A 26,331-nucleotide genomic window follows, 5' to 3' on the forward strand; every position below is an offset into this window, starting at 1 on the left:
GAGGTTATCTAAACCTAGAATTTAGGGAATGTTTTCATCAGCCATACTGCAGATGCTGTTATTTGGAGCAAAAAACAGGACTGATGCTGGGTCTCAACCCAAAATGTTGATAATTCCTTTCCTTCCACAGATGCTGCTCGACCTGTGGAGTTCCTCCAGCAATTTGTTTTTTTACATTTGGGGAATGTTAGCTGATCAACATGTCACACATGTTCTTCTCCATGTATTTGGCTTTTGCTTTTTACTTCATCTTTTCTTGAATTTTCTTTGATAATGTTTGATATGTTCCCATTGTTCTTTGATGATTCTTCCACATGAACACTCAAATGTGGAGGAAGAACTAAGATAAGATACAGTATCTTTATTAGTCACATGTACGTCAAAACACACAGTGAAATGTACCTTTTGTGTTGAGTGTTCTGGGGGCAGCCTGCAAGTGTCGCTACACTTCTGGCGTCAACATAGCATGCCCACAACTTCCTAACCCGTATGTCTTTGGAATGTGGGAGGAAACCGGAGCACCCAGAGGAAACCCACACAGACACATGGAGAATGTACAAACTCCTTACAGTGGCCAGAATTGAACCTGGGTCTATGGTACTGTAATAGTGTTATGCTAACCACTACGCTACTGTGCCTGTTGTGATTTTACTTTTGCATAGGACAGAGTTTGGAAGTACATTAAATTGATCAGATAGAAGAAGTATGTTGATTGGCTAATTGAAAAGGCCAAAAATTGTGACATATACAAATCAAATGGAAGAACTGAGGTCCTCTACCTTTTATCTTTTTAGAAACAAGAATCTGCTTTTATAGAGAGAGGCTAGAAAATTGGCTGAGGTGTGGGGGGGGGGGGAACAAATTAAGGCTTGCATGTAGAGGAATCATTTAAAAGCTCGTGGAAACATACAAAATGATATCAAAGAGAATCACGAAATGTTGGCTTTATTGTCGGAAGGGTGGAATACACTGGAGAAGAATTATGGCTTCAGCTGCACAGACCTTTGGCCAGTCTTCACCGGGGGTACAACATTCATTTTTGGACACCACACCTCAATACAGATGTACTGGGCTAAAAGAGTACAGAGCATAAATATGCCAGAATTATATCAGTTTTAATAGAGTTATGACGATGCTTGCACTTGCGGTGCTCAGAGGCTAAGCTTCAAACCATCAACTCATTCAACTGAAGCTTTTGAGAGGATGGGTCTTGTACTCAATATCCACAAGACAAAAGTCCTTTTCTAACCTGCCTCCAGCACCAGAGTGCCCTCCAACAATAAAGGATCACAACAAGACTCTGGTCTATTTAATCCTCATATTCAGGAGCCATCTCTTGGCAATGACATGAATGATAAAATTCGCCACTGGCTTCAGTGTGCGAGCACTGAAAAGAGTATTTGAAGGTCAAGATCTCAGACCTGGCACAAAACTGGTCGACTAGCAGCAATGATTCCTGCCCTCCTTTATACTTCTGACAACTGGACCACCTACGGCAGGCATATTGAGGCACTGGAAAAGTATTACCAATACCAACTCCATAAAACTCTCTAAATTTACTGAAAGGATATGCAAACAATGTCAGTGTTTTCTCCCAGCCCAACATCCTATGCTTTGAAGCTTTGTTTACAGTCAGCTGGTCATGTCATTTGCATGCCTGACACCAGACTCCCGAAACACACACTCTACTTCAAGTTCTATCACAAAAAGAATTACCAGGCAGACAGGAAAAGATCAAGGATGTGCTCAAAAGCCTCCTTGGAGTAATGCAACATCATCAGCACTCTGGGAATTTCTGGCTCATGACTGCTCAAAGTGGAGAAACATTCAGGATGGCATTGAGAATCTGAGGCAATGTACCAGGAGCTCACAGAAACCCTTATGTAAGTGGTGAAAGCAGGACAGCACTTTAAACTATCCACCAACCCACTCTGGCACCTTCTGTACCATCTGTGGAGTAGCCTGTGGTTCCCACATTGGCCTCATTAGCCACCTTAGAAAACATAAAAACTGGAGTGAAAATTACCCTTGATCCCAAGGGATTGGCTAAAAGAAGAAATTATGAGAACAGGGTGCATAAATTTAAGTTTAAAATGTCAGTGCTGGGGGGCAGGGAGGAGGGGAGAAATCAAAGTTTTTAATTGACACTGGAATTCAGCAGTGTACATAAAGGACAGTGGAAATTTGAACATCGCTATGGATAGTCAATTGAAAATTTCAAAGATAAAATTAATTGTTAGATATTGAGAAAAGGCAGTTATATATTATTGAGGTAGAGATCGACCTTGTTCCAATAAAGCTCAAAAAGCTGAATGGTTATTCCCGTTTCTTTGTTGTTATGCTGATTGGATGAAAAGCTGACATTACTATCTTTGCTTGCTTTGGGCTATTATCCCTTTTGTCATTTAATCTGTCCGCCTCTAACCCTTTCACAGGCCTTTTTGTCCCTTCCTCCTCCTCCTCCATTTCTTTGCACCTAAAAACTTGTTTTATCTCCACTTTCTCTCATTTCTGATAAAAGATCAGTTGCCTGAAACATTAACTGTTTATCTCCCACAGAAGCTGGCTGACCTAGCATTTTCTTTTTTATTTGAAAAGCTACCACTATCCAGCTTACAATACATGTACAATATGGGTGAGTTGTACTGAATACATTACAAGAATGTCAATATTTCACTGGACTGTTGTTGCAAACCTGATTGGATTGCAATTGTTTGGTTAGGCTGACGATAAGCAGGGTGTGCCTGGCTGATTTTCTTTTTGGCTGGTGTAAACCACATGACACTGACTGTTCATTAATTATATCTGGCTAAATTCACTTGAATGGATGGCTATCAGTGTTTAACATTATTGGGATGACTTCCAGAGTTGTATGTTGATAAATTTGTTATATGCGATGGCATTGCCTTACTAGGTGGTTGTGCTGTGCTGATTTGCTTAGCTAGCATTAATTATACATGCTTGGCATTGAATGGTCAGATTGGTACTTTAAGGCTGACGTTGTTCAGCTAGGGTGTTGTTTGGTTGGACACAAATTGCCTGGACAATTTCCTGGCTGTGCTGAATTGACATTGCTTAGTTGGGGGGGTTTTTTGAACTTTGGTTGTCTGGTTAAGTGATGCTGCCTTGAAAATTGTCAGGTTTGGCTGAATTGCTTCGATGGTGACTCTGCTGATCTGGCATTATCTGGTAAACTGCACTGGACTGGCTTCGCTTGTATTGGGTTGTACTGGAAGATATTGTCTGAGTTGATTTTGTCTGGATGAAAGTATATTGAAATGACATTACGCAGCTGGGGTTTTATTGGGCTGGAAATCCCTTGCTTTAATAACATTAGCCGAATATGTTTTCACACCCAATGTGCCTGTTTAAGAACATGTGAAATAGAAGTTGAAGTAGGCCATATGGCTCCTCATGCCTCCTCCGCCATTCAGTAAGATCATGGATGATCTTTTACCTCAGTGCCACTTTCATGCATTCACCCTGCTTTGCTCAATTCTTTGAATAAAGAAAAATCTAATCTCTGTCTTAATTTACTCAGCAATTGAGCTTCCACAATCCAAATATGCACCACCATGCGGTGAAGAAAATTTCTCATCATCTCAGTCTTGAATGGTCCACCCCTTATTTTGAGACAGAGACTCTTCGTTGTAGTCATCCAGTCAGAACATTGTTCCTACATATAATCAGCCAAGTCTTGTAAGAATTTTGTATGTTTCAATGAGATCACCTCTGTTTCCAGCTTGGTTAACCTCTCCTCATAGAACAATCCTTCCATCCCAGGGATCAATCTGGTGAACATCTGTTGTAATCCCCCAATTGCAAGTGTATCTTCCTTAGGGAGACCCAAACAGTACACAGGATTCCAGATATGGTCCTACTCGAGCCCTATATAATTGCATTAAGACTACTCTAGTGCTCAAACCCTTTTGCAATGAAGGCCAATATATCATTTGCTTTCCTATTTGGTTGCTCCCCTGCATGTTAATTTTTAATGATTTGTGTACAAGTACATCCAAGTTCTGTTGAATGCCAATATCTATCAATTCCTAATCATTGGACAAGTAGTCAACTTTTCAATTTTTTTTGACCCAACATGCATCATCTCACATTTTTCTACATTGTGTTCCCTCTGCCAGGTCCTTACCATTGACTGAGAATGTCCATTTCTCTTTGCAGCCTTTTGCATGGTCCTCACAACCCACATTGTCAACCAGTTTTGTATGATCTACAAACTTGGGAACCAGAGCTCCAGATCAGAAAGTGGAGGGTTTGAGAGGGAGGTAGATGTCATGACCAGTAAGTCTCTAAGGAAGACCAGGCAGGAGCCAGGTAATAGACATGATGGGTCAGACGGGTTAAACTGTGTTTATTTTAATGCTAGTAATATTAGGGGTAAGGATGGTGAACTTAGAGCATGGATTAGCACATGGAACTATGATGTAATGGCCATTACAGAGATTTGTTTGAGAGGGATTAGACTGGATGCTTAATGTTCCAGAGCTTCAGTATTTTAGAGAAGGAGGTAAAGGGGCACGGGGAAATTGCACTATTAATCAGGGACAATATCACTCAGAGATGACATAACTGAGGGCTCATCCACTAAGTCTATATGGGTAGAACTCAAAAATAAGAAAGGTGCAATTAATCTGATGGGATTTTACTACACACCCCCCCCCCCCCCCCAATAGTCACTGGGACATTGAGGAACAGATATGCAGGAGGATTTGGGAAAGGTGTATAAATAAAACAACAGGGTTGTTGTTATGGGTGACTTCAACTTCCCTAATATAGACTGGGACCTCCTTACTGCAAGTGTTTTAGACAGGGCAGAATTTAATAGGTGCATCCAAGAGGGTTTCTTAAATCAGTATGTAGATAGTCCAACAAGAGGAGTGGCTATACTGGACCTGGTATTGGGGAAATGAGCCTGGCCAGGTGACTGACCTTTCAGTGGGAGAACAGTAAGGGAACAGTGATCACAACTCCTTAAGTTTTAAGAAAGCTATAGGTAAGGATCAGCATGGAACTTGTGAGAGAGTATTAAATTGGGGTGGGCAAATTATGAGAGTTTTAGGCAGGAACTAGGGAGAGTTAATTGGGAACAGCTGTTTATTGGCAAGTCCACATCTGACATGTGGAGGGTGTTTAAAGGCCAACTGCACAGAGCACAGGACAGATATGTTCCAGGAAGAAGAAAGGACAAGGATGGCAAGGTAAGGGAACCTTGGATGACCAGAGAGGTGATGAATTTAGTCAAGAAGAAAAAGGAAGCGTATGTAAGGTTTAGGAAGCTAAAATCGAATGGAGCCCTTGAGGATTATAAAGAAGCTAGAAAAGAACTCAAAGGGAATTAGGAGAGCCAGGAGGGGCCGTGATAAGTCCTTGGCAAGTAGGATTAAAGAGAATCCTTAGGCATTCTATACATCAAGAGCAAAGGGATAACTAGAGAGAGGGTAGGACCACTCAGAGATAAAGGACGGAACATGCTTGAAGGCGGAGAATATGGGAGAGGTCCTAAATAAATACTTCAGTATTTACCAAGGAGAAAGATGTGGAAGATAGGGAGATCAGTGTGGTGAGTGCTAATATGCCAGGGCATTTTGAGATAAAGAAGGAGGTAGTGTTGGGCCTCTTAAAGAACATTAAGGTGGATAAGTCGCCAGGGCCAGGGCTGGATTGATATACCCCAGGTTGTTGAGAGCCAAGAGATGAGATCTCTGGAGCCTTGACCAAGATCTTCATGTTATTCCATTATTCAAAAAGGGAAATAGGGATAATCCTACAAACTATAGACTGATGAGTCTTATGTCAGTAGCAGGGAAGCTACTGGAGAGGATTCTTAGGGATAGGATTTATGACCAATTAGAAAACGGCCTAATTAGGGACAATCAGCATGGCTTTGTGCTGGGCAAGTCATGTCCTACTAACTTGAGTTTTTTGAGGAGCTGATGAAGGTGATTGATGAAGGTAGAGCTGTGGATGTTGTCTACATGGATTTTAGTAAGGTGTTTGACAAGGTCCCTCATGGGAGGCTCATCCAGAAGATTAAGATCCATGGGATCCATGGTGAATTGGCTGATTGGATTCAGAACTGGCTTGCCAAGAGAAGACAGAGAGTAGTGGTCGATGGGACTTATTCTGGCTGGAGGTCTGTGACTAGTGGTGTTCTGCAGGGATCCGTACTGTGACCTCTACTGTTTGTGAAAATATATAAAGGACCTGGATGAAAATGTAGATGCGTGGCTTCATAAATTTGCAGACGATATGAAGACTGGTGGTGTTGTGGATAGTGTAAAAGATTGCCAAAGAATACAGTGGGATATAGATCAGTTGCAAATTAAATTTTTTAAAATTAAATTAAATTTAAATTAAATTTTACTTATAGCGTGGTAACAGGCCCTTCCGGCCCAACGAGTCCGTGCCACCCATTTTAAACCCAAATTAACCTACCTGTACGTCTTTGGAATGTGGAAGGAAACCAGAGCACCTGCACAAACTCCTTACAGACAGCAACAGGAATCGAACCCCGATCGCTGGCGCTGTAGCAGAGAAATGGCAGATGGAGTTTAATCTGGCCAAATGTGAGGTGTTGCACTTTGGGAGATCTGATGTAGAGGAAAAGTACGCTGTTAATGGCAAAATCATTAACAGTGTTAATGTAAAGAGGGATCTTGGGGTCTAAGTCCATATCTCCCTGAAAGTGGCTGCACAGGCTGATATGGTGGTAAAGAAGGTGTTTAGCATGCTTGCCTTTATTAGTCAAGGCACTGAGTTCAAGAATTGGGTAGTTATGTTGTAGCTTTATAAAACTCTAGTTGGGCCGCATTTGGAGTATTACATTCAATTCTGGTCACTCCTTTGTCAGAAGGATGTGGAGGCTTTGGAGAGGGTGCAGAAGAGGTTTACCAGGATGCTGCCTGGATTAGAGGGCATGTGCTATAAGGAGAGGTTGGACAAAGTTGGGTTGTTTTCTCTGGACTGGCAGAGGCTAAGGGGAGACCTGATAGAAGTTTATAAGATTATGAGAGGCATAGAGAGAGTAGAGTCTTTTTCCCAGGGTCAAAATTTCTAATACTAGAGGGCATTCACTTAATGTGAGAGGGGGTAGGTTCAAAGATGTGTGGGACTAAAAGGTGCTGCTGGGGGTCTGGTGCAGGCAAATACGATAGAGGTGTCAAGAGGCTCTTAGGCTTATGAATGTGCAGAGAATGGAGGGATATGGACATTGTGTAGGCCGAAGGGATTAGTTTAGTTAGGCATTTAATTACTAGTTTAATTAGTTCGGCACAATGTTGTTGGTCAAAGGGCCTGTTCCTGTGCTGTACTGTTCTACGTTCTATTACACTTGGCTCTCTTATCCAAATAGTTGGTATTAAATGCGAACAGCTGAACCCCATCAGCAGTCCCTGCGACATCTCATTTGTTACAGTTTCCAAGCCCAAAAATTATCCATTTATTCCTAATCTGTTTTCTGTCATTAACCAATCCACAATATATGCTATTACAGTATCCCAATCCCATGTGTTCACATTTTATTTTAATACTTTTGCATGGCACCTCAAAGACCTTCTGAAAGTCAGAATACGGCACATCTACTAGTTCCCCAAATATCTGTTCTCTGAGTCTCAAACATGATTTCCCTACCCTAAATCATGCTGACACTGCTGAATCCTACTGTTATTTTCTCTGTGCTTTGCCAGTACTTTCTTCATAATAGATTCTGCATTTACCCAATTACTCTCCAGTTCATGGTTTTCTTTCTCCTGCCTTTATTAAACTATGGGTTACCTGGATAATGTGTTGGATGAACAAAGACTGCTTCACTGGGAATGTATTGGCCTGCAGTAGTTAGCTGGATTGAGAATGATGATCAAATATTATTGCATTGCCATTTCTTTGGCAGTGCCGTTCATAATATTGTCTGAATTGGATGATACTGGGGTGACTGTTGCCTTCACTTGGGTTGACCAAACATGTTTTTTATTTCCTTGAATGCTTTTCCTGTGGCAAAAAAAAAACAACAGCAGGAGGTGCAATATTTGTTCCCATACCTCTTCCCTCGCTATCCAGGGACGTGAACCTCCTCCAACCTCGTCTACTTCATTTGGTGTTCCCAATGTGGCCTCCTCTACATCAGCAAGACCAAGCGTGGGTGAACGGTTTGCAGAGCACCTGCACTCTGTTCTGCAATAGCCACCTTGAGCTCCTGATTGCATGCCATTTCAACTCCCTTTCCCTTCCCATTCCCACACCGATCTGTCTGTCCTCGGCCTTCTCCATTGCCAGGGTGAGGCCCAAAACAAACTAAAACAAATGCTTCGTCGAGCACTTTCGCTCCGTCTGCTGCAACAGCCAGGACCTCCCAGTGGCCACCCACTTCAATCCCACTCCCATACTGACATGTCTATCCATGGCCTCCTCTACTGCCATGCTGAGGCCAGATGCAGGTTGGAGGAACAACACCTCATATTCTGCCTTGGGAGTCTCCAGCCTGATGGCCTCAACGTCAATTTCTCTAACTTCCAGTAACCCCACCCTTTCTTTTTCTCCCCTCCTCCCACCCACCCCACTCCTTTGTCTTCCCTTATTTTTGTGGCTCCCTTCTCCTGCCTTGATGACCTGCCCATCTCCTCTCCTCCCCTCCTCCATCCTTTATTCCATGGTCCACTGGCCTGTCCTACCAGATTCCTCCTTCTCCAGCCCTTTGCCTCTTCTACCTATCACCTCTCAGCTTATTACATTTTTTCCATCTCCCCCACCCATCTAACCATCCCTCTCCCCTGGACTTGCCTATCACCATACTCACCTATCCCCTGCCTGCGTGTGCTCCTCACCCTCCCCCAGCTTCTTATTTCTGACCTGCCCTCTTCCTTTCCAGTCTTGATGAAGGGTCTCGGCCCGAAACACCAACAGTTTATTTCCCTTCATGGATGCTGCCTGACCTGCTGAGTTCCTCCAGCACTTTTTGTGTATTGCTCCAGATTCCAGCATCTGCAGAATTTTTTGTGACACCTCGTATTCTGCCTGGGTAGTATCCAACTCACTGGTGTGAATATTGAATTTTCAAATTTCAGATAACTCTCATCTCCTGTATTTCCCCTCCCTCTCCATCCAATCCAGCCCTCCCATTTTTTTGTTCCCTTCACCATTACCCCCTCCTCCCAGCTCCCCACCACTCATTTTGGTCCTCCTCTCCCTCCTAGTTCCATGCACCTACTACTCACACACTTCACCCACTGGATCCCCTCCCCCATCTGGTTCCATCTGCCCTTCGTCTCTCCCCTAATGGTTCCCATTATCACCTTCCTTGTTTATCAGATTCCAGCATTTGTAGCCTTTGTGCCCCCACTTATCACCTTGGTAGCTTCTGTCTCCATCTTCACCCCCCCTTCACCCCCCACCCCCCCTTCACCAGGCTCCATCTGCTTTTTTTTCCCTTGTCTGTTTCCACCTATAACCCACCTGCCTTTGTCTTTCAACTCCACCCCACCCCACCCACACACCCTGACCTGACTCCTTCTGCCCATCATTCCTTACCCCTCCTTGATCCACCTTTCACCTACTTGCCCCTTTCTCACCTCTCCCCCTCTTTTCTTTATGCTCAGTCCTGATACAGAGTCTCAATCTGAAACATCAGCAATTTATTTTCTTCCACAGCTGCTGTTTGCCCCACTGAGTTCCTCCAGCAGTTTGTTTCTTGCTCCAGATTCCAGCATCTACAGTCTCCAGAATGCAGGCCTAGCCTACTTGATCACTCCTCATGTGACAAACTCATCATTCCCTGGAACCAGTCTAGTGAATCTTCACTGCATTTCCTGTATAGTAATTGTGTCCTTCTAAAGGTAAGGAGACCAAGGTGAAACTCAGTACTCTTGAGGGTGGTCTCACCAAGGTCCAAGGTAATTAAAGTAACGTGTTTTGACACCTGTATTCAAATCCTCTCATAATAAAGACCAACGTACTATTTGCCTTCTTGATCCTTTGCTGCAACTGCACATTGGCTTTCAGTGTATATGACACTTGGATACTGTTGAGCATCAAAATTACCCAATCTCTTTCCATTTAAAAATACTTTTCTTTTCTATTTTGTGCACCAAAGTGGATAACTTTGCATTTTTCCATACTATATCACATCTGCCATGTTTTTGACCACTCTCTATCCTCTTCCCTACTCACAATTGTTTTGTATCATCAGCAAACTTGGAAATATGATATTTGGTCCCCTCAGAGGTACCTCATGAATAGCTGGTCACAAGCACTGATCCCTCAAAGATCAGTTTATTTCCAGTCTTTGATTTCTACTTGATAACTATTTCTCAATGCACATCAATATTATCCCCAAAATCAAAATGGTCTAACCCTGGATATCAATCTCCTGTATGAGACCTTATTGAAAACTACCTGAAAATTCAAAAAAACACACCTACTGGTTTCCCCCTTATATATTCAATTGGACGCATCCTCAAAGAACTCCAGTAGGTTGGTTAAATATGATTTTTTTCGTTCATAAAGATAATCATAAACTACTCTGCTCACTCAGAGTATTCTGTGCTGGGATGACATTGCCCGGTTATAACTCTGCTGGTGTTGATATTGCTTTGCTGGGCATGTGTTAGAACTCTGCTGGGGAAAGGTATCTCTACTGAGACTGCGCTGTTCAGACATTTCCTGGCTGGGTTTACATCGGGATTATCATTGTCCGGCTGGGATCGAGCAGAATCTGAGCTGCCGAGACGTTACCGACATGTGCTGGGTATTGGGCTGATATTGCACAACTGGAACTTTGAGACTCTCCTGGAACTGTGTTGGTCAGAATTTGCCTGAATGGACTGATTATTCCGGGCTGACATTGTCCTCCTGGGTTAGTATTGTGCTGGTCTGATTTTGGCCGTCGGCTGTTTTGCTGGACTGACTTTGTCCGGTTGGAGCTGTGCTAGGCCCACTTTGCCCGGTTGAGGGCTGTGCTGGGCAAATCCGAATTGAGCCAGAGCTGGATCCGTGACGTCACGGGGCTGGTGCGGCAGCTGCGGCGAGTCGGGATCAAGTGCGAGTGTGAGCGGGACGGGGTTTGAGCGGGAGAGCCGGGCTTCTAGTGAGTACGCCGAATACGGGCCATTGCGGGAAACTAGAAACTGTTTTAAAAAAAAACAGTCGTGTTGTGAGCCCGGACTGATCCGTACCGTACTGGGAGACTACAGCGCGATGTGAAGCAAGCGAGCGAGAGAGAGAGAGCCTGAGCCGCCGCTGCATACAGGCACCCGCAGCCTAGGGAGTGGGGCAGAAAACACGGGCAGAGCGGCGGCTTATGGAGCGGATTCTCGCTGGAGCCTGTGCCGAGACTGTGGAACTGTTGGCGGAGGAGAGTGCGTGCGAGGTGGTGGATGGTGGGGAGAGATTGTGTTGTAGTTTGGTGTTTCCCCAACCCTTCCCCTCCTCCCCTGTTTATGTGACCCTGTCTACCTCACTCTGTGTCCCTGTATGTGTGATCGTTTCCCTACCCCTCCTCCTCTCACCCAGCCGCCCTTGGGTTTCGGTGAAATGATGAATTACCAGCAGCAGCTGGCCAACTCCGCGGCCATCCGAGCCGAGATCCAGCGATTCGAGAGCGTCCATCCCAACATCTACTCTATCTATGACCTGCTGGAGAGAATCGAGGACCCCATCCTGCAGAACCAGATCAGGGAGCATGTCATCAGCATCGAAGGTGAGGAGTATGCAGGGTCTAGGGCAGGGATGATGGTTAATGGACACGCAAAAAAAAACACTAATGAATTGTTGGCAGGGGAGGAGAGAAGAATACTGTAAAAGGTGAGAACTAACGAGAAAATGGATGACTGTCAAGAACTTTTAAGTATATTTTTCAACTTGCCTATGGGCTGTTGTATAACCAATTTTTCAGTCATCAATAATACCATTACATTCAAAATTTTAAAAGCTTGTGAAGAAAATAGTTTTATTTGGCGTGGCATTATAAGTCAGTTTGATTCAGTACTTCAACTGGCCATGCATAATGAGTAGATTGTTGCATCTCTTAATTTGAGGCCTGTTACAGTTAGGGTTTCCAATTTACTGCATGCAACATTTATGTGATTGTAAATTCATAGTATTTTTTTAAAAAACTTTGCTAGTTTACCTTTTTAATAATTGTTATGTGGTATCTATTTTTATGAAGTAGTTTGTTAGTGAATGAGGCAAGTTTTTGTTCAAAGCCATGGTCAGAATTGTACTGATTAAATGTCATGCATGCACCAGTGTATCCAGAAGGAAGCTGTGTCATTTGAGCCCATCTGTTGCTGCTTCATTTTATGTTGAATTTTTTATTTTTCTGATAATGTTAATGATTAATTTTATTTTTCAATTTTGTTCAAATTGCATCCGAACAATAAAATGGTACCCATTATAATCTGTGAATTAAACCAAAAAGAGAAAAAACATGAAGTAAGGTCCTTAAATTGATGAATTTTATTTAATCTTTTGCAATAATTTTATTACATTGTTGTTGCAAAAGATTAAATAAAGATTTGACTTGAGCAAGTGAAACAAACTGGTTGAATTAAAATGTTATTGTGCACACTATCATGGGCACAATGAGTGAATGGTATGTTTGCAAATCCATTTCCTTTGATTTCTGAAACTAAAAATGCACTAGGATGGTTTATCACTATGTAAAGATTGATAACAGGTTACCAAAACAGCAGTTCAAATTTTAACTAACAAGACAGCCATATGCAATTGAAGAGGAAACAAACTGTGACTGAAACCTGCCTGAGATGATTTAACTCATTCAGGGGACCTTTAGATTTTGCAGACTTTTGTTAGGCTCTCTTATGTAATGCATTGTAGTGTTAAAGTGTATATGGGGAGCCAATATAGCAATCAGCACTTAAGTTTATGGAGGTGTGAAAATGAAACTGCAGAGGGAATTTTCCTTGTTAAGATATGGTGTCTGGGAGTTTCCTGTCTGTCCATTTGCTGAATTTTCCTTGCGCCAAATTTTATTATGTCGTCCAGCATCAGGATATGAATGGAACTGGAAACCAACTATGGAATTATGTACTAAAAGTGACCTTGGTGTACTGGTATAAATTATCTCTTAATGGCTGGATATAATTTGAAAATGTTATATCCCTTTGTGCTTTATAACTGTTCCAAGCCAGTTAATTGAACTTGTGACTTCAATTCATTCTAGCATTAATCAGTACATGAGCTTTGTGTAATATTGTATGTGATCATATTAGCCACTTGTGACTTTTGTTTTATTGACCGTTTTAACTTCTATGCAGGTAATTGATGATTTTGACTTTCTGTTTTAATGTCCCTGTTTAAACTGAAGGTAAGAATACCTTCCAGGCATTTGGAACAAAGCTGATACAAATTTTTCAAGCTAGATTTCTTAGAATAATAAGGTACAGAAGGAATCAAAAATGAGGAAGTGATGGGCGAGTAGAATACTCTGCAGTGGCAGGAGTTAAACCTTGCACGAAGGAAATTGATTGTGTTTTTGGAAATCAGCCATCTCATCACCAGGACATTGCGGCAGGTGTTTTTCAGGCCAAATAACTTTAGGTGCAGCATCTAAGACAGAAGTGGGGATGTTTATGGTGTTCAGAACAAGTTGTGTTAGCTGAGGCAGTTTCTGCATGTAGCAAAGAGTTGTACAAGATTCGTCCATGAAGTGATTAATGGGAATTGATGTTTATGCCACTTACTGACCATCTCCAGCAAGACAATCTTCACTGCTTCCCCTTGACATTTCAACAACATTACTATTGCTAGAACACGCACTTTAAATCCTGGTTGCTAATCTTGACCCAAAGCTTAACTGGACATGCCATATGAATGCTGTGGCTATGAGAATAGACTGCTGCCTGTGGCAGTGATAAATGGGTCACCTCTTGATTCCTCAAAGCTTTTCCACCATCAAAAGTGTAAAGGAATGCCCTCCACTTGCCTGGATGAATTTAGCATTAGCAACGTGCAAAGAACTTGCCATCTGGGACAAAACAACCTTTGGATTGGCACTCCATTCACCTCTTTCATTGTGTCAGGAATTTTTGAGAGCTGCTTTTGCTCACCTGTGACCTCTGTTGTCTAGAAGGATAAGGGCACGAGACATGCAAAAACATTACAACCTGGAAGTTCTCCTTCAGTCAGGCAGGTTCTAACCTGAAAATTATTTCACTATTCCTTCATTTTCAATGGATCCTAATTCAGGAAATGTGTACCAGCAGTACAGATTTACCTTCAAATGGATTGCAGTCATTCAAGAAAAGCAGGTGACCACCACCCTGCTGAAGAACAATTAGAGATAGGCAACACATGCTGGCTGACACTTGCTTAATTTAAAAAAAATCAAAAGTGGCAAATCCTTCCTTCCATCATGCTTGTGCATTTTTATGGCAGGCAATCCAATGCTTTTGAAGTATAGAATCAGGTTTATTATCACTGACTTGTATGTTGTGAAATTGAAAATTATCATTCTTGCACTAAAATTGATTGCTGCATAAATAAAGTTTTATATTATTGATCACGGTAGCAGGCCCTTCCAGCCTAACGAGCCCACGTTGCCCAATTACACTCATGTTAACCTACTAACCTGTATGTCTTTGGAGTGTGGGAGGAAACCAGAGCACCCAGGGGAAACCCACGCAGTCACGGGGAGAACGCACAAACTCCTTACAGACAGCAGCGGGAATTGAACCCTGACTGCTGGCACTGTAATAGTTACACTAACCGCTACGCTACAGTGCTGCCCTATTTAGTTAAATAACACAGCTCAGGAGGAAATTTAATACATGAAAGTGGAATTGAGATAATATTGCATTAAGAGTACAAAGCACTTTGGTATGACGTGCTGGAGTACATTTTTGTTGGGATGGAAGAGTTTTGTTACAATGTAAATATCTCTATACGGATCATAAAGCTAAGCTCGCTAATAACTGCAGCATGGTCTTATCTGTCACTCAATTACTTTCTGATGAATTTACGAGAATGATTTCTGGGATGACCAGAGATTAAGCAGTCCTGGCCTGTACTTTCTTGAGTTTAGGAGAATGATTGGTGATCTCATTTAAACATACAAAATAATAACACTGCTCAACAGGATAGATTTGGCATTGATGTTTTCCCTGGGCCAGGGGTCACAGATTCGGAATAAGGAGTCAGCAGTTCAGATGAGGAGAAATTGCTTCACCTAAATGATGGTGAATCTTTCAAATTCTCTACCCAAGAGGGATGTGGGAGGATTGGTCTTTGAATATATTCAAGGCAGAGATTGATAGATTCTGCCTGGAATATATTCAGTGACTGACACCAAGGAAATTGTGGGATGTCGGAGTTAGTGCAGGCAAGTGGTGCTGAAGCAACAGATCCACTCAGAACTTAAGAGCGGTGGAGGAGGCATGAGGGACTGAATGGCTGCTTCTTGTTCCTATTTCTTATGTTCATATGTTATACTGATACATTTAGCCCTGAAATGAATGATTGCTAGTCAGGCTGAGAGGAGCATTGTTGCCCGATGTATTTTCAATTCTCAAAACTAAGGGCTCATCTATTAAGACTAATCAGTTTTAACAAAGATATTTTCATTTTTATGTTTGTAAGCAATGGTTACTGGAAAAGCAGTTTCAAACTCAAGCAGTTGACTAGATGGAGAGTACTTGAACTTTTTACAAGCAATAGAGGAAAATGAAATGTATTTTATTGAGGTGTGAGAGGAAAAATAAAGAATGAGGTGAATGTACCTGGATTTTATGGTAACGGGAGCATATTTTATCTCTGTAGCTCAGAAAATTTCAGGTAAACCTGCCTCTGCAGTTATTTTCTGCAAAAAAGTATTGTATTCAATCTCTTGCACAGAAGGGATATCTGAGCTATCTACCAGTGGGAGTGTACTACTTTTTCTTTTTGCTTTTCTGAAGGAATAATATTTCAACAACAACTGTGCTCAGAAAGGCAGGCCCCTCTCACCTGTGCATAGAAAACTTTCCTGTTCCTTGATGATTTGTAATTTTTCCTGTACAATCTGTGTGATATGTGAAACCTTGAAGACCTTTGATGTTATACTGGTTAGGTCTGGGATTCTGACATGTAGTTAGTGCAATACTGGCAAAGTAGGTCTGTAACTGTGGTGTCAGATGCTGTAGCTCTGTATTGCCTTTCACTTGCATCCTAATGATTTTTTTTGTCATTCTGGCTTAAAATTGTTGTGCTGATTTTGTCAAAGGTTTCTATTGATTTGCATTTTGAGCTACTTTCATTAAATCCTTCAGATTGGTGATGACCCTCAAGCACTACTCTTCAATTTCTCTTTGAAGTGCTAGTGCAGATGACCCTTCTGCCTGCCCCAGCTCTCTATGCAAGATTTGTTTTGGAGGCTTTGGACATGATTACTTGCTTGATACACTTAGTTTAATTTTCAGCAATATTCCTCAATGGTTGTTTTTGTACTTGAAGTGTTCATAGTTCTTTACTGGTAAAAATATTCATTATCAAACTGAGGAAGTGCATGCTTTTCTTTTACTTTTTCACCTTTGTTGCTGATCCCTAATTGCTTTTGAGGAGGTGGTGGTGTGCCACTACCTTGAGCCATTGTTTATGTGAAGCTGCTTTGTAGATGAAGGAACAATTGTTGTGTTGGTTGAAGATTTTTTTTGCTGGAGTAGACTAAGCCTTGGGTGGCTTTATTATTCTGGAGGCAGTTTCTATGATTGGTAGGCTAGCATTAGAGAAGCTGCTGCTCAGATATTTAAGCTGGTCCACAATTTTTTCACTGGACAGCTATATATGGAAATGGGAGAGAGATCCATATTTTTTTGAGTGACAAGTATGTTGAAGTATTTTGCATTGATAAATACTACTCAGTGATGTGCAACATGTTTAAACTCTACTGATTTGTTTCTAGTTTGTGTTTCTGAATATATGTGTGTTTGGAAAGTGATTTACCCTTGGACCCGCCCCCCCATTGTCAGACCTGTGTACACCTTTTAATTGGTTTGTGATTGGCCTCTGGAGAAGGGTCTGTAACTATCCATTTGAGATGTGCTGTGCTTTGCATTTGCCCTTGATAGCGCAGCTAATTAAGTTCGCAATCCAATTTTTGCAGAATCAACAACATGATTTCTTTCCATTTATTATCAATTCCAATTATTTTGTCAGCAATTTCCACTCTGGCAGTAGTTTTGAAAATTTGTATTCACCTTTGACCCGGAAGATGCAAAAGGGACCAAAGCAGCACTCCTGTCACAAAGACTCTTAAAGCAGAATCACTGATGCTAATTGCAAAGGGATTGAATTGTGAAACAAGATTAGTGAGGATTTATGATATGGAAAGAAGTTAGCTTGAAGTGATGTCATCAAAGCATACTTAAACTGAAGTTGAATGCAGGGTCAGCTGATCTGAAGTAGATCAAAGAAATGGAGCCAGAGAACATTGACATTATTGAATGGTGTTTATTTGGTATATCCTGTTAGTAAAATGAATGTAGCAGAAATATTGCAGTTGCTTGAAGTGCAATGAAATAACATGAAGGCAACATTGGTTGGAAGAAGAATGAGTTTTGATGAGACACATGGTTCCTTTTCATTCTTTACTGCTCTCATTTTGAGTAGTAGTAATAGTATAAGATCAACCCAATTTATGAGATTCTTGCAGTAGTTGAGGTACAAAGTTAGCTGCCAACATGTAGAAATCATTGATAGCTTGTACAAAGTCAAATGGGTTGTTGGAGTTCACATTGAAGGGGTAGGAATACAAAGATGATGACGGTATAGTTCAATTTTATAGAGTATTAATCAAGCCCATCAAGAGCATTGAGTTCAATTTTGGAACAATAGACATCAGGAAAAATTTATTGTTTGTAGAAGGACTGCAGCATAGATCATCAGATTATAGTGTGGCTTAAAGGTGCAAGTAATGTGGGATGGTTGCATAAGTGACTCAATTACCTGAATTTCAAAGGAATATCAAATCAGTGTTTGAAGTGATGAAGAGTGTTTATATAAAATTTCTTTTAGTGGTAGAATCCATTATCCAATGGGCATAAATCTAAGAAGTGAACCTTGGTCATGTTATGAAGTACAAGGTAGTGCAAATCTGGAATCTGCTTCCGTGATAGTTAAAAATTTCAAGATCCAAAATCAATAAACTCGGGTACAAAGGGATAATGGAGTAAAGAACTGTTAACCAGAGTAAATAAGGTACAGATTGAATATGATCTTATACAATATTGGAGCAGGCTTGAGAGACTGAATGGATAATTGTATTCCTGTATTTCTAAGTAGCTAGCTTATGAGAACTGAACATCCCATGTTTTCAGAGTTGCGTAGGATCAGGTAGTCAGTCATAATTTGTTCTCTGTTACATAAAAAGATTAGAAATAGGAAAAAAGGCCATTTAGCTCTTCAGACCTATTCCATCATTCAATATGATCATGGCTGAATTTATTTCTTAAAACCATATTCCCACTCTCTCTCTGTACACCTTGATGCTCTTTGAGTCTAGAAATCTATCTACACACTCCTCAAATACTTAGCTTCCTCTGCTTTTTGTGATGGAGAACTGCACAGGGTCACTGGTTCACTGCAATTTGAGTGAAGAAATTTCTTCTCAACGCAGTCCTAAACATCTTGTTCTATATCCTGAGACTGTATCTACTTGTTCTGAATCTTCAAGCAAGAGGAATCCTGCCTGCCTCCAGAGTGGATAGCTTTGACAGAATGTTGTATGTCTCAATGAGGTCCCTTCTTACTCTTCTAAACTCTAGTGTATGCAGGTCTAGTGGCCCAAATTTCTCCTCCTACAACAGTCCTGCCATCTCTGGAATCAATCAGGTGCATCTTCACTGCACTCCCTCAATATCAGATATATCCTTTTTTTTGGTATAGAGGCCAAAGTTAGTGGGAATAGCTGGAGCTCCAGCACTGATCCCTGTATAACTCTACTAACTCCTGCCTGCGACCCCAAGTAGTCCCATTTATTCCTACTGTTTCCTGTTAACCAATTTTCAGTCCATGTCAGTGTATTACCCACAATCCCATATGGTTTAATATTGCACCACTACCTCATGTGGGATATTATCAAAGGCTTTCTGAAAATCCAAATGCACAACATCAACTAGATCTTCCTTATCTGTTCTACTAGTTATTTCTTCAAATTTCAGTAACTTTGTCAAACACAATTTCCCTTTCATAAATTCATGCCGACTTTGTCTACTGTTGCATTTATTTTTTCAGTATGTAGTTATCACATCCTTTTATAATAGACTCTGGCATTTTACCAATCACTGATATTGGACAGACCAGTCTGTTTCCTCTCCTTTTTTTAAATAGTAGCATTATATTTGCTATCCTCAAATCTGTAGGAATTGTCCCAAGATCTGCAGATGTTTGGAAGTTGACAATCAAAATATCCTGAATTGCCATGGCTATCTCTTTTAGTATTTCTGGGATGCAGATATCAAGTCCTGTGGATTTATTAGCATTCATTTCTCCAGCACTTTTTTTTAAAACCTAATACTAATTATCTTTAATTCCTCCCTTCTTGATTCCTGGGCATTTCTGGGAATTATTTGTGGCCTCTTCTGTGAAAACAAATTATTTGTTTTATTACTTTACCATTTCTTTATTCCTCATTATAAATTCTCCTGTTTCTGAATATAAGTATCTATATTAATCTTCACCAATCTTTTTGCATACTTGTAGAACTTTTTACAGTCTCTTATATTCCCTACAAGTTTTCTTCTGTAATTTTATTTTTCCTCTCAATCAAATTTTTGGTTCTTTTATGCTGAATCCTGGTGCCCTCAATCCTCAGGCCTGCTACTTCAGGCAATTCTATACATTCCCTTCTAATTAAGGATTTAATACTACCCTTGCTATATTTGTAAGTCGTGGTTGGGTTACTTTTTCTTTTGTGTTTTGTAGTTCTTTTATCTGTTCCTTAAATGTTAGCCATTGCATACCACTTGTGTCTTTTTCAATGAATTTCCCAATTTGTCATTGTCATCTCACTCCTCATACCTTTATAGTTTCCTTCCTTTAAATTTAGAATCCTAGTTTTAGATTGAACTACTTCACTTTCCATTTTAATGAAGAATTCTATCATGTTATGTTTATTCCTCCAGCACCCAAAACAACAAGATTATTATCGAAATCTTTCTCATTGAGCAAGGCACTAGGATGAACTGCTCTGAAATTGGCTCCTTGGTGTAGTTTGAAAGCTTATGATCATAACTTAAAAAATGTATGCTCTATACGTAGAGGCACATAAACAGCAAAAGTTTGCAGGTCAAAATTCTGATCTTTTGCTCTATTCTGAACTAAAAGTTTCATCACTGTGAATTGGGTCTTTACATAATTTCAATTTATTTGTGTAGTTTTAGTTTACAGAATTACAAGTGTTATGATAAACTGGAAATGTCACCTGAAAATGCTTCTCGTTAAGATTAAAGAAAACTTTCCACTGACACCTGGTTATAATGGTTTTCAAAGTACATTAACAAGCTGCTTGAGCTTTTGCCTTAATTTTTGTATGATGATGTCAGCTACCTAAGAGAGCAGAATTTTCAATGTAGATTTTTATAATTGACATTCAACAGCAGAAATTAATAAACCAAAAAAAGCACTGAAAAATGTTGACTTCTGAGACATTACAGTGCAAGTTTTCAACTGAAATTTATTGTGGGCTAAAGAGAGCCAAGTGGACCATACTAAAGTACTTATATTTACAGTAAGAATCTATCAATTTGCTTTGTCTAAGTTCCAAAGATCTTAACATGGAAAGGCACAGTTTATAACTGCTGTCAATGTTTTGCTTTGGGTAATAAAAATTAGTGACTCGGTGTGCTTTAGAACATTACATGGTTACAGTTTGATTCCACTCAAATGGATTTTCGGTGTTAGTCATTTTAATGATATATAAGTGACTTGGATGAAAATGTGGATGGGTGGGTTAATAAGTTCACAGATGATACAAAGGTTGGTGGTGTTGTGGATAGTGTAGAAGATCAGTTACATATATGGGCAGAGAAATGGCAGATGGAGCTTAATCTGGCCAAGTGTGAGGTATTGCACTTTGGAAAATGTGAAGGGACAGTACACTGTTAATGGCAGGACCCTTAACAACGTTGATGTACAGAGGGGTCTTGGGGTCCAAGTCCATAGCTCCCTAAAAGTGATGGGTAAGGAGAGCATATGGCATGCTTGTCGAGGCATTGAGTTCAAGAGTCAGGAAGTTACGTTGCAGCTTTATAAAACTCTGGTTAGGCCGCACCTGGAGTATTGCATTCAATTCTGGTCACCCCATTACAGGAAGGATGTAGAGACTTTGGAGAAGGTGCGGAAAAGGATATTGCTGGGATTAGAGGGCACATGCTATAAGGAGAGGTTGGACAAACTTGGGTTGTTTTCTCTGGAGTGGTGGAGGCTTGAGGGGAGACCTCAGTTAGGCATTTAATTACTAGTTTAATTAGTTTGGCACAACATCATGGGCTGATGAGCCTGTTCCTATACTGTACTGTTCTATATTCTAATCTCTTCACAAAGGCATTAAGACGCACGTAGTGATACGTTTGCATGGCAATGCACTTAAACAATTTGCATTTGAGACTTTAAGGGAACCGGCTGTATATTTGAGACAGTCAATGACGTTACATTGCTGCAGAGTAGCCGAACTACATGACTACCTGTGCAGTCAGGGTCACAGTACACGGGCTCCCCGGGTTATTAATGAACTGACTTAATGGAAATCCAACTTAACGCAAATTCTCCCATACATCTTTACCACTTTTCAAGCCAATAATATGTTTCATTGTATTCATTAATGACTGAAAACAATAAATATTCCATTAATTTAATTATGGGTAGTGTTAGGTTGATTATTCAATGAAATGAAAGATTTATAGCAAGTGTATACAGAGTGATACAGTAGAAAATGGGTGTTTCTGACATAGAGTATCTGCTTATGGGCAGTTCTCAGGAATGGAACCTTTTATGTCACCTGGAGACCACCTATATGTACATATCCATAGGGAGCTCCACCTTCATGCTTTAAAATATGCTACACAGCTTCACTTCTTTTAAAGCAGAAAGTATTTTTATCTATCCCTTTTACATTTGCAGCAGTGGGTTGCAAATAACTTATCGATATACACACTTAATGAACAATAGCCGTCAGTCTTGTTCAGTAGTTAGTTTTGGAGTCATCCTGATCTCCACAGGTTTTTGTGGTTGAATCAATCATATGAATGTTTGGCATTAGATTTGAACTGAAAGATTCTGTTTCTTTGCCAGACCTGCTTGGATTTGGCTCTTCGCTTTTGAAGTTTGCACTGGATCTAACTTCATGGTCAAGTGGTTCACTATTTAGCATTAGTTTATCTTTAGTAGAGATCATTTGATCCACATGAACACTTGATTTGATCTAACTGAACACAAAAGAATTTGGTATGTCCCACTTGACACTCAGCAACTTTTATCGATGCACCATCGCCTCTACTTCCTCAGGAGACTAAAGAAATTCGGTTTGTCCCCTTTGACTCTCACCAACTTTTATCGATGCACCATAGAAAGCATCCTATCTGGATGCATTACGGCTTGGTATGGTAACTGCTCTGCCCGGGACTGAAAGAAACTGCAGAGTTGTGAACACAGTTCAGCACATCACGGAAACCAGCCTCCCCTCTGTGGATTCTGTCTATACTTCTCACTGCCTTGTAAAGCAGCCAGCAGGATCAAAGACCCCATCCATCCCGGACATTCTCTCTTCTCCCCTCTCCCAGGCAGAAAATACAAAAGCCTGAAAGCAGGTACCACCAGGGTCAAGGACAGCTTCTATCCCTCGTATGGTTAGAACGGTTCCCTAGTACGATAAGATGGACTTTTGACCTCACAATCTACCTCATTATGACTTTGCGCCTTATTGTCTACCTGCACTGTACTTTCCCTGTAGCTGTTACACTTTACTCTGTGTTCTGTTATTTTTTTACCTTGTACTACCTCAATGCACTGTGTAATGAATTGATCTGTATGAACTGTATGCAAGACAAGTTTTTCACTGTGCTTTGGTACAAGTGACAATAATAAATCGATTCCAACTCCAATTTTTGTTACCAATTTTTAACCAAATATCTCTTGATTCTGCAAATCTGTGCTTGTGTGACTCCAAGGTGTATGGTGGACTTGGAACATAAAAATGTTCATTTTGCTTGAAGCTGTGTTCTTTTTAACTCATCTTACAGTGATGTGTTTGACTTTACTGCTGTTATCTCCAAATCTGATTAAACCTGGCTTAAGTGCATTTTCAGTCTTCTCTTCAGTGAGAGTTCTGGAGGTGTATACCCTATGATAGTGTGAGGAGTTGTTTCATACTTAATCAGGTGATGTTTTATGCTGAGCTTTGAAATCGTTTCTTGAAAGCTTCCTTAACTGTTTTAACTGATCTCTTGGTTGCTCCATTTGAAGCCGGATAATGGTATTTGATACCATTCATTTCATAAAATTCGTCACCAGAGTAGATTGGAACTGAGGGTCATGTTCAGAGATGACCTCCTTCCACAAACCAGAAAATAATTTCTGTTTTACAAGTCTTCATGTGCAGGTAGTTCTGCTATAACATGATAGTTATGTTCCTAAGAAACCTAGCATGATTGAAAGTTGCCTTATAGCAGAGCACACTATAATTGCCTCCAAAGTACAGTTTTAAGCAGGTTTTCCTGATTGTGCTAAAACCAGTGCAGCCTGCGTAATGCAAATAGTGCTCCCTAGTCCATCAATCGCTTTGTAACCAATTCACATTATGAAAATACAATATAGCAGACCTACTTCTACTGATTCTGAGCAGCCTTGACTGGGTGGATGCAGAGAGGCGATTTCTTCTCGTGTGAGAAACTAGAAGTAGGACCCTTATTTTAAAAATAAGGGGTTGCTTATTAAAGGTAGGTGAGGTGAATTTTTTTCCCCTGAGTTTTGTGAATCTTTGGATCTCTTCCTCAATGATGAAAGAAGATTATTTTTAAGGTGGAGGTAGATCCATATTTGATTAGCAAGAAGGTGAAACTTCACTGTGGATAGACAAGGGAATGTGAAGCTGGGGTTGCAATCAGATTAGTTGTAATCTTATTAAATGGCAGAGTAGTTAAGATGCCGAGTGGCCTAACCTGCTCATAATTTGGATGTACTCTGGAAAGGTCCAGAGAGCCCTGACCATGACTGAAAAGCTGTGTTTAGTGGCTCATTTCCACAATTTTGGCAAATACTGCATTTGCTTAAAGGTCACTGTCTAAATATGACCAGAAAACAAACCTGCTTGCAAATGCTTTAAAGTTGTTCATTCCTGTGGTCAAAATCTTTCTCCTAAAGTATTGGGTAATAAATCACTATGCCTCCACTTAATGCACTTTTGCTCACATGACACCCCTTTTGAGGTAGTTATGATCTGTACACTGGCCAGTTTATGTCCATTCTTTCAATGGGAAGAGTGGACAGTCTTGAAGTCTTACATATGATTTCCAGTGACTGCATTTGAAAGTACTCATCAACTTCCTTATCAATTTGTGTGTAATTGTGCTCACTACTTTTGAATGTGAGAAATGAATGCAATTAATTTATCTTGCCCAACCAAGTCTTCGGCACATTGGTGGCGGCTTCTACATTTTCCTTAATTGGTTGTGGGTCATTGGCATCCATTTTCAAACAAAAGTTCATTACTGTTTAATGCAAAGCATTCATTTGCTTCACTTCAGTTTCACCTTGTGCTCATGTAATCTAAGCACTCTCTCCAAAATAAGAAGGTTTTCATCTTGTGTGCTTGTGGCAATCAACAGACCATCTTCATTGCAAAAGCAGTGATTCACTACTCAGATTTTACCCATTGTGGCCTGGAAAATCTTGGGGAAAAGACTTAACTCCATCAGAAAACCTAAAGTATGAGCAGAGCCCTTGAGTTTGTTGGTCAGGTACTTTGACGATGTTTACTTGTGCATAGGCTTTGGAGAGGTCCAATTTTCTGAATCCTTTTGATCTTGCTAACTCCATGTACAAGTCTTGTAAATTGGGTAGTGGATATTGTTTGTCATGTACACCTTGATCCAATGGGACTTTGTAGTCTCCACAGTTGCAGAGTTTTGTCTGCCTAGGAACAGTCACCATTGACAAGGCTGAATCAGTCTGTTTTGTTTTCACAAACACACCATTTTATTCCATCTTATCCAATTCCTTCTCATCTTGACTCTTTACAGTATGTGGGACTGGTCTGAGCTTGCCAAAGGCTGGCTTGCCATCTTATCTATGTGAATTGTGCATTGTACCTGTTACGTGAGTTTAGTGTCTTTCCAAAAATTTGTCAAGGGGTGACTTTGAAGCATTATCATTGGAAAATGTACTTCCAGTTTGGGTTAATGGGAAAGACTGGCTGAGACAACTTAAAACTGGCCTGTTTTCATAGTTTGCTGCAATGATGAGTAGCTATATCGTTGTGGAGACTCAAGAGACTGCAGATGCTGGAATCTGGAGCAGAAAACAAACTGCTGGAGTAACTCAGTGTGTTAGGCAGCATCTGTGGAGGGATGGTTGTTTCGGGTTGAGACCTTGCATCAGGACTAAAAATATAGAGGGAAGATAGCCAGTATGTAGAAATGAAAGGTAGGGGTGAGATGGGTTGGTAGGTGATAGGTGGAACCAGGTGGGGTGGGGGGTGATGGGCAGATGGAGCAAGGTGGGGAAGGTGAGGGGGGAGTTTGGAGAAGGTAGGTGGGTGATAGGTGGATGCAGGAACGGAAATTTTTTTGGGGGCAGATGGAGTTGGATGGGGGCAGGGGAGAGGAGAGGAAAGGTCGATGATAGAGGCATTGTGGGGTTGTTGTCCAGGGAAGGGCATGAGGAGGTGTCTCAAGAACTGCTATCTAGTCTCTGCAAGATACAAGTCAGTCTGCCAGACCACCATGGTACCTTCTCTGTAGGTTTAAGTGAAGTGCTGTGTTAAAGGGGGAGAGGTTGGAGTGGGTGAGGGGGGTTGAGAAATTGAGGCTGTTGATGTTGCGTTGGCAATTGTAAACAAAAAGGTCAAGGGAGGGTAAAAGGCCAGAAGGGGGTGTGCAAGAGGAAAGAGTGTTGGAGGTGTGAGAAGGGGTTATAAGTGTGTGTATGAAGATTCCTTGCCAAAGAAATGGACATGGAAGCGATGGCAGAAGAGCTTGACATCATGTCGGGCCCAGAACTCGTTGAGGTGTAGGCTCAGGGGTACAAAGGTGAGGATTCTGTTGAGGGCAGACTGCTCAATGTCAGAGAGTGGGAAGGGGGATGGTTGTGTTGCACTGTGGACTCTATTTGACT

General features: G+C 40.9%; 1 protein-coding gene and 1 long non-coding RNA gene across 2 annotated transcripts in view; one reads left to right on the forward strand and one right to left on the reverse strand.

Moving 5' to 3' along the window:
• Positions 1-1,009: 1,009 nt before the first annotated feature.
• On the reverse strand, positions 1,010-11,671 carry LOC127568322 (uncharacterized). Its single transcript, XR_007955994.1, has 3 exons — positions 11,554-11,671; positions 6,454-6,542; positions 1,010-1,072 (listed from the first exon to the last, which is right to left on the reverse strand). It is a non-coding gene; the product is annotated as an uncharacterized LOC127568322 (long non-coding RNA).
• The window catches only part of LOC127568304 (arf-GAP with GTPase, ANK repeat and PH domain-containing protein 1-like), a 540,943-nt gene continuing 525,311 nt past the window's right edge, over positions 10,700-26,331 (forward strand). Inside the window, 1 exon segment of the mRNA XM_052011908.1 lies at positions 10,700-11,707. Coding sequence (XP_051867868.1) covers positions 11,482-11,707 — 226 coding nt within the window. The 5' untranslated portion in view covers positions 10,700-11,481.

The sequence above is a fragment of the Pristis pectinata genome, chromosome 1, assembly GCF_009764475.1.
Source record: "Pristis pectinata isolate sPriPec2 chromosome 1, sPriPec2.1.pri, whole genome shotgun sequence".
Lineage (NCBI taxonomy): Eukaryota > Metazoa > Chordata > Chondrichthyes > Rhinopristiformes > Pristidae > Pristis > Pristis pectinata.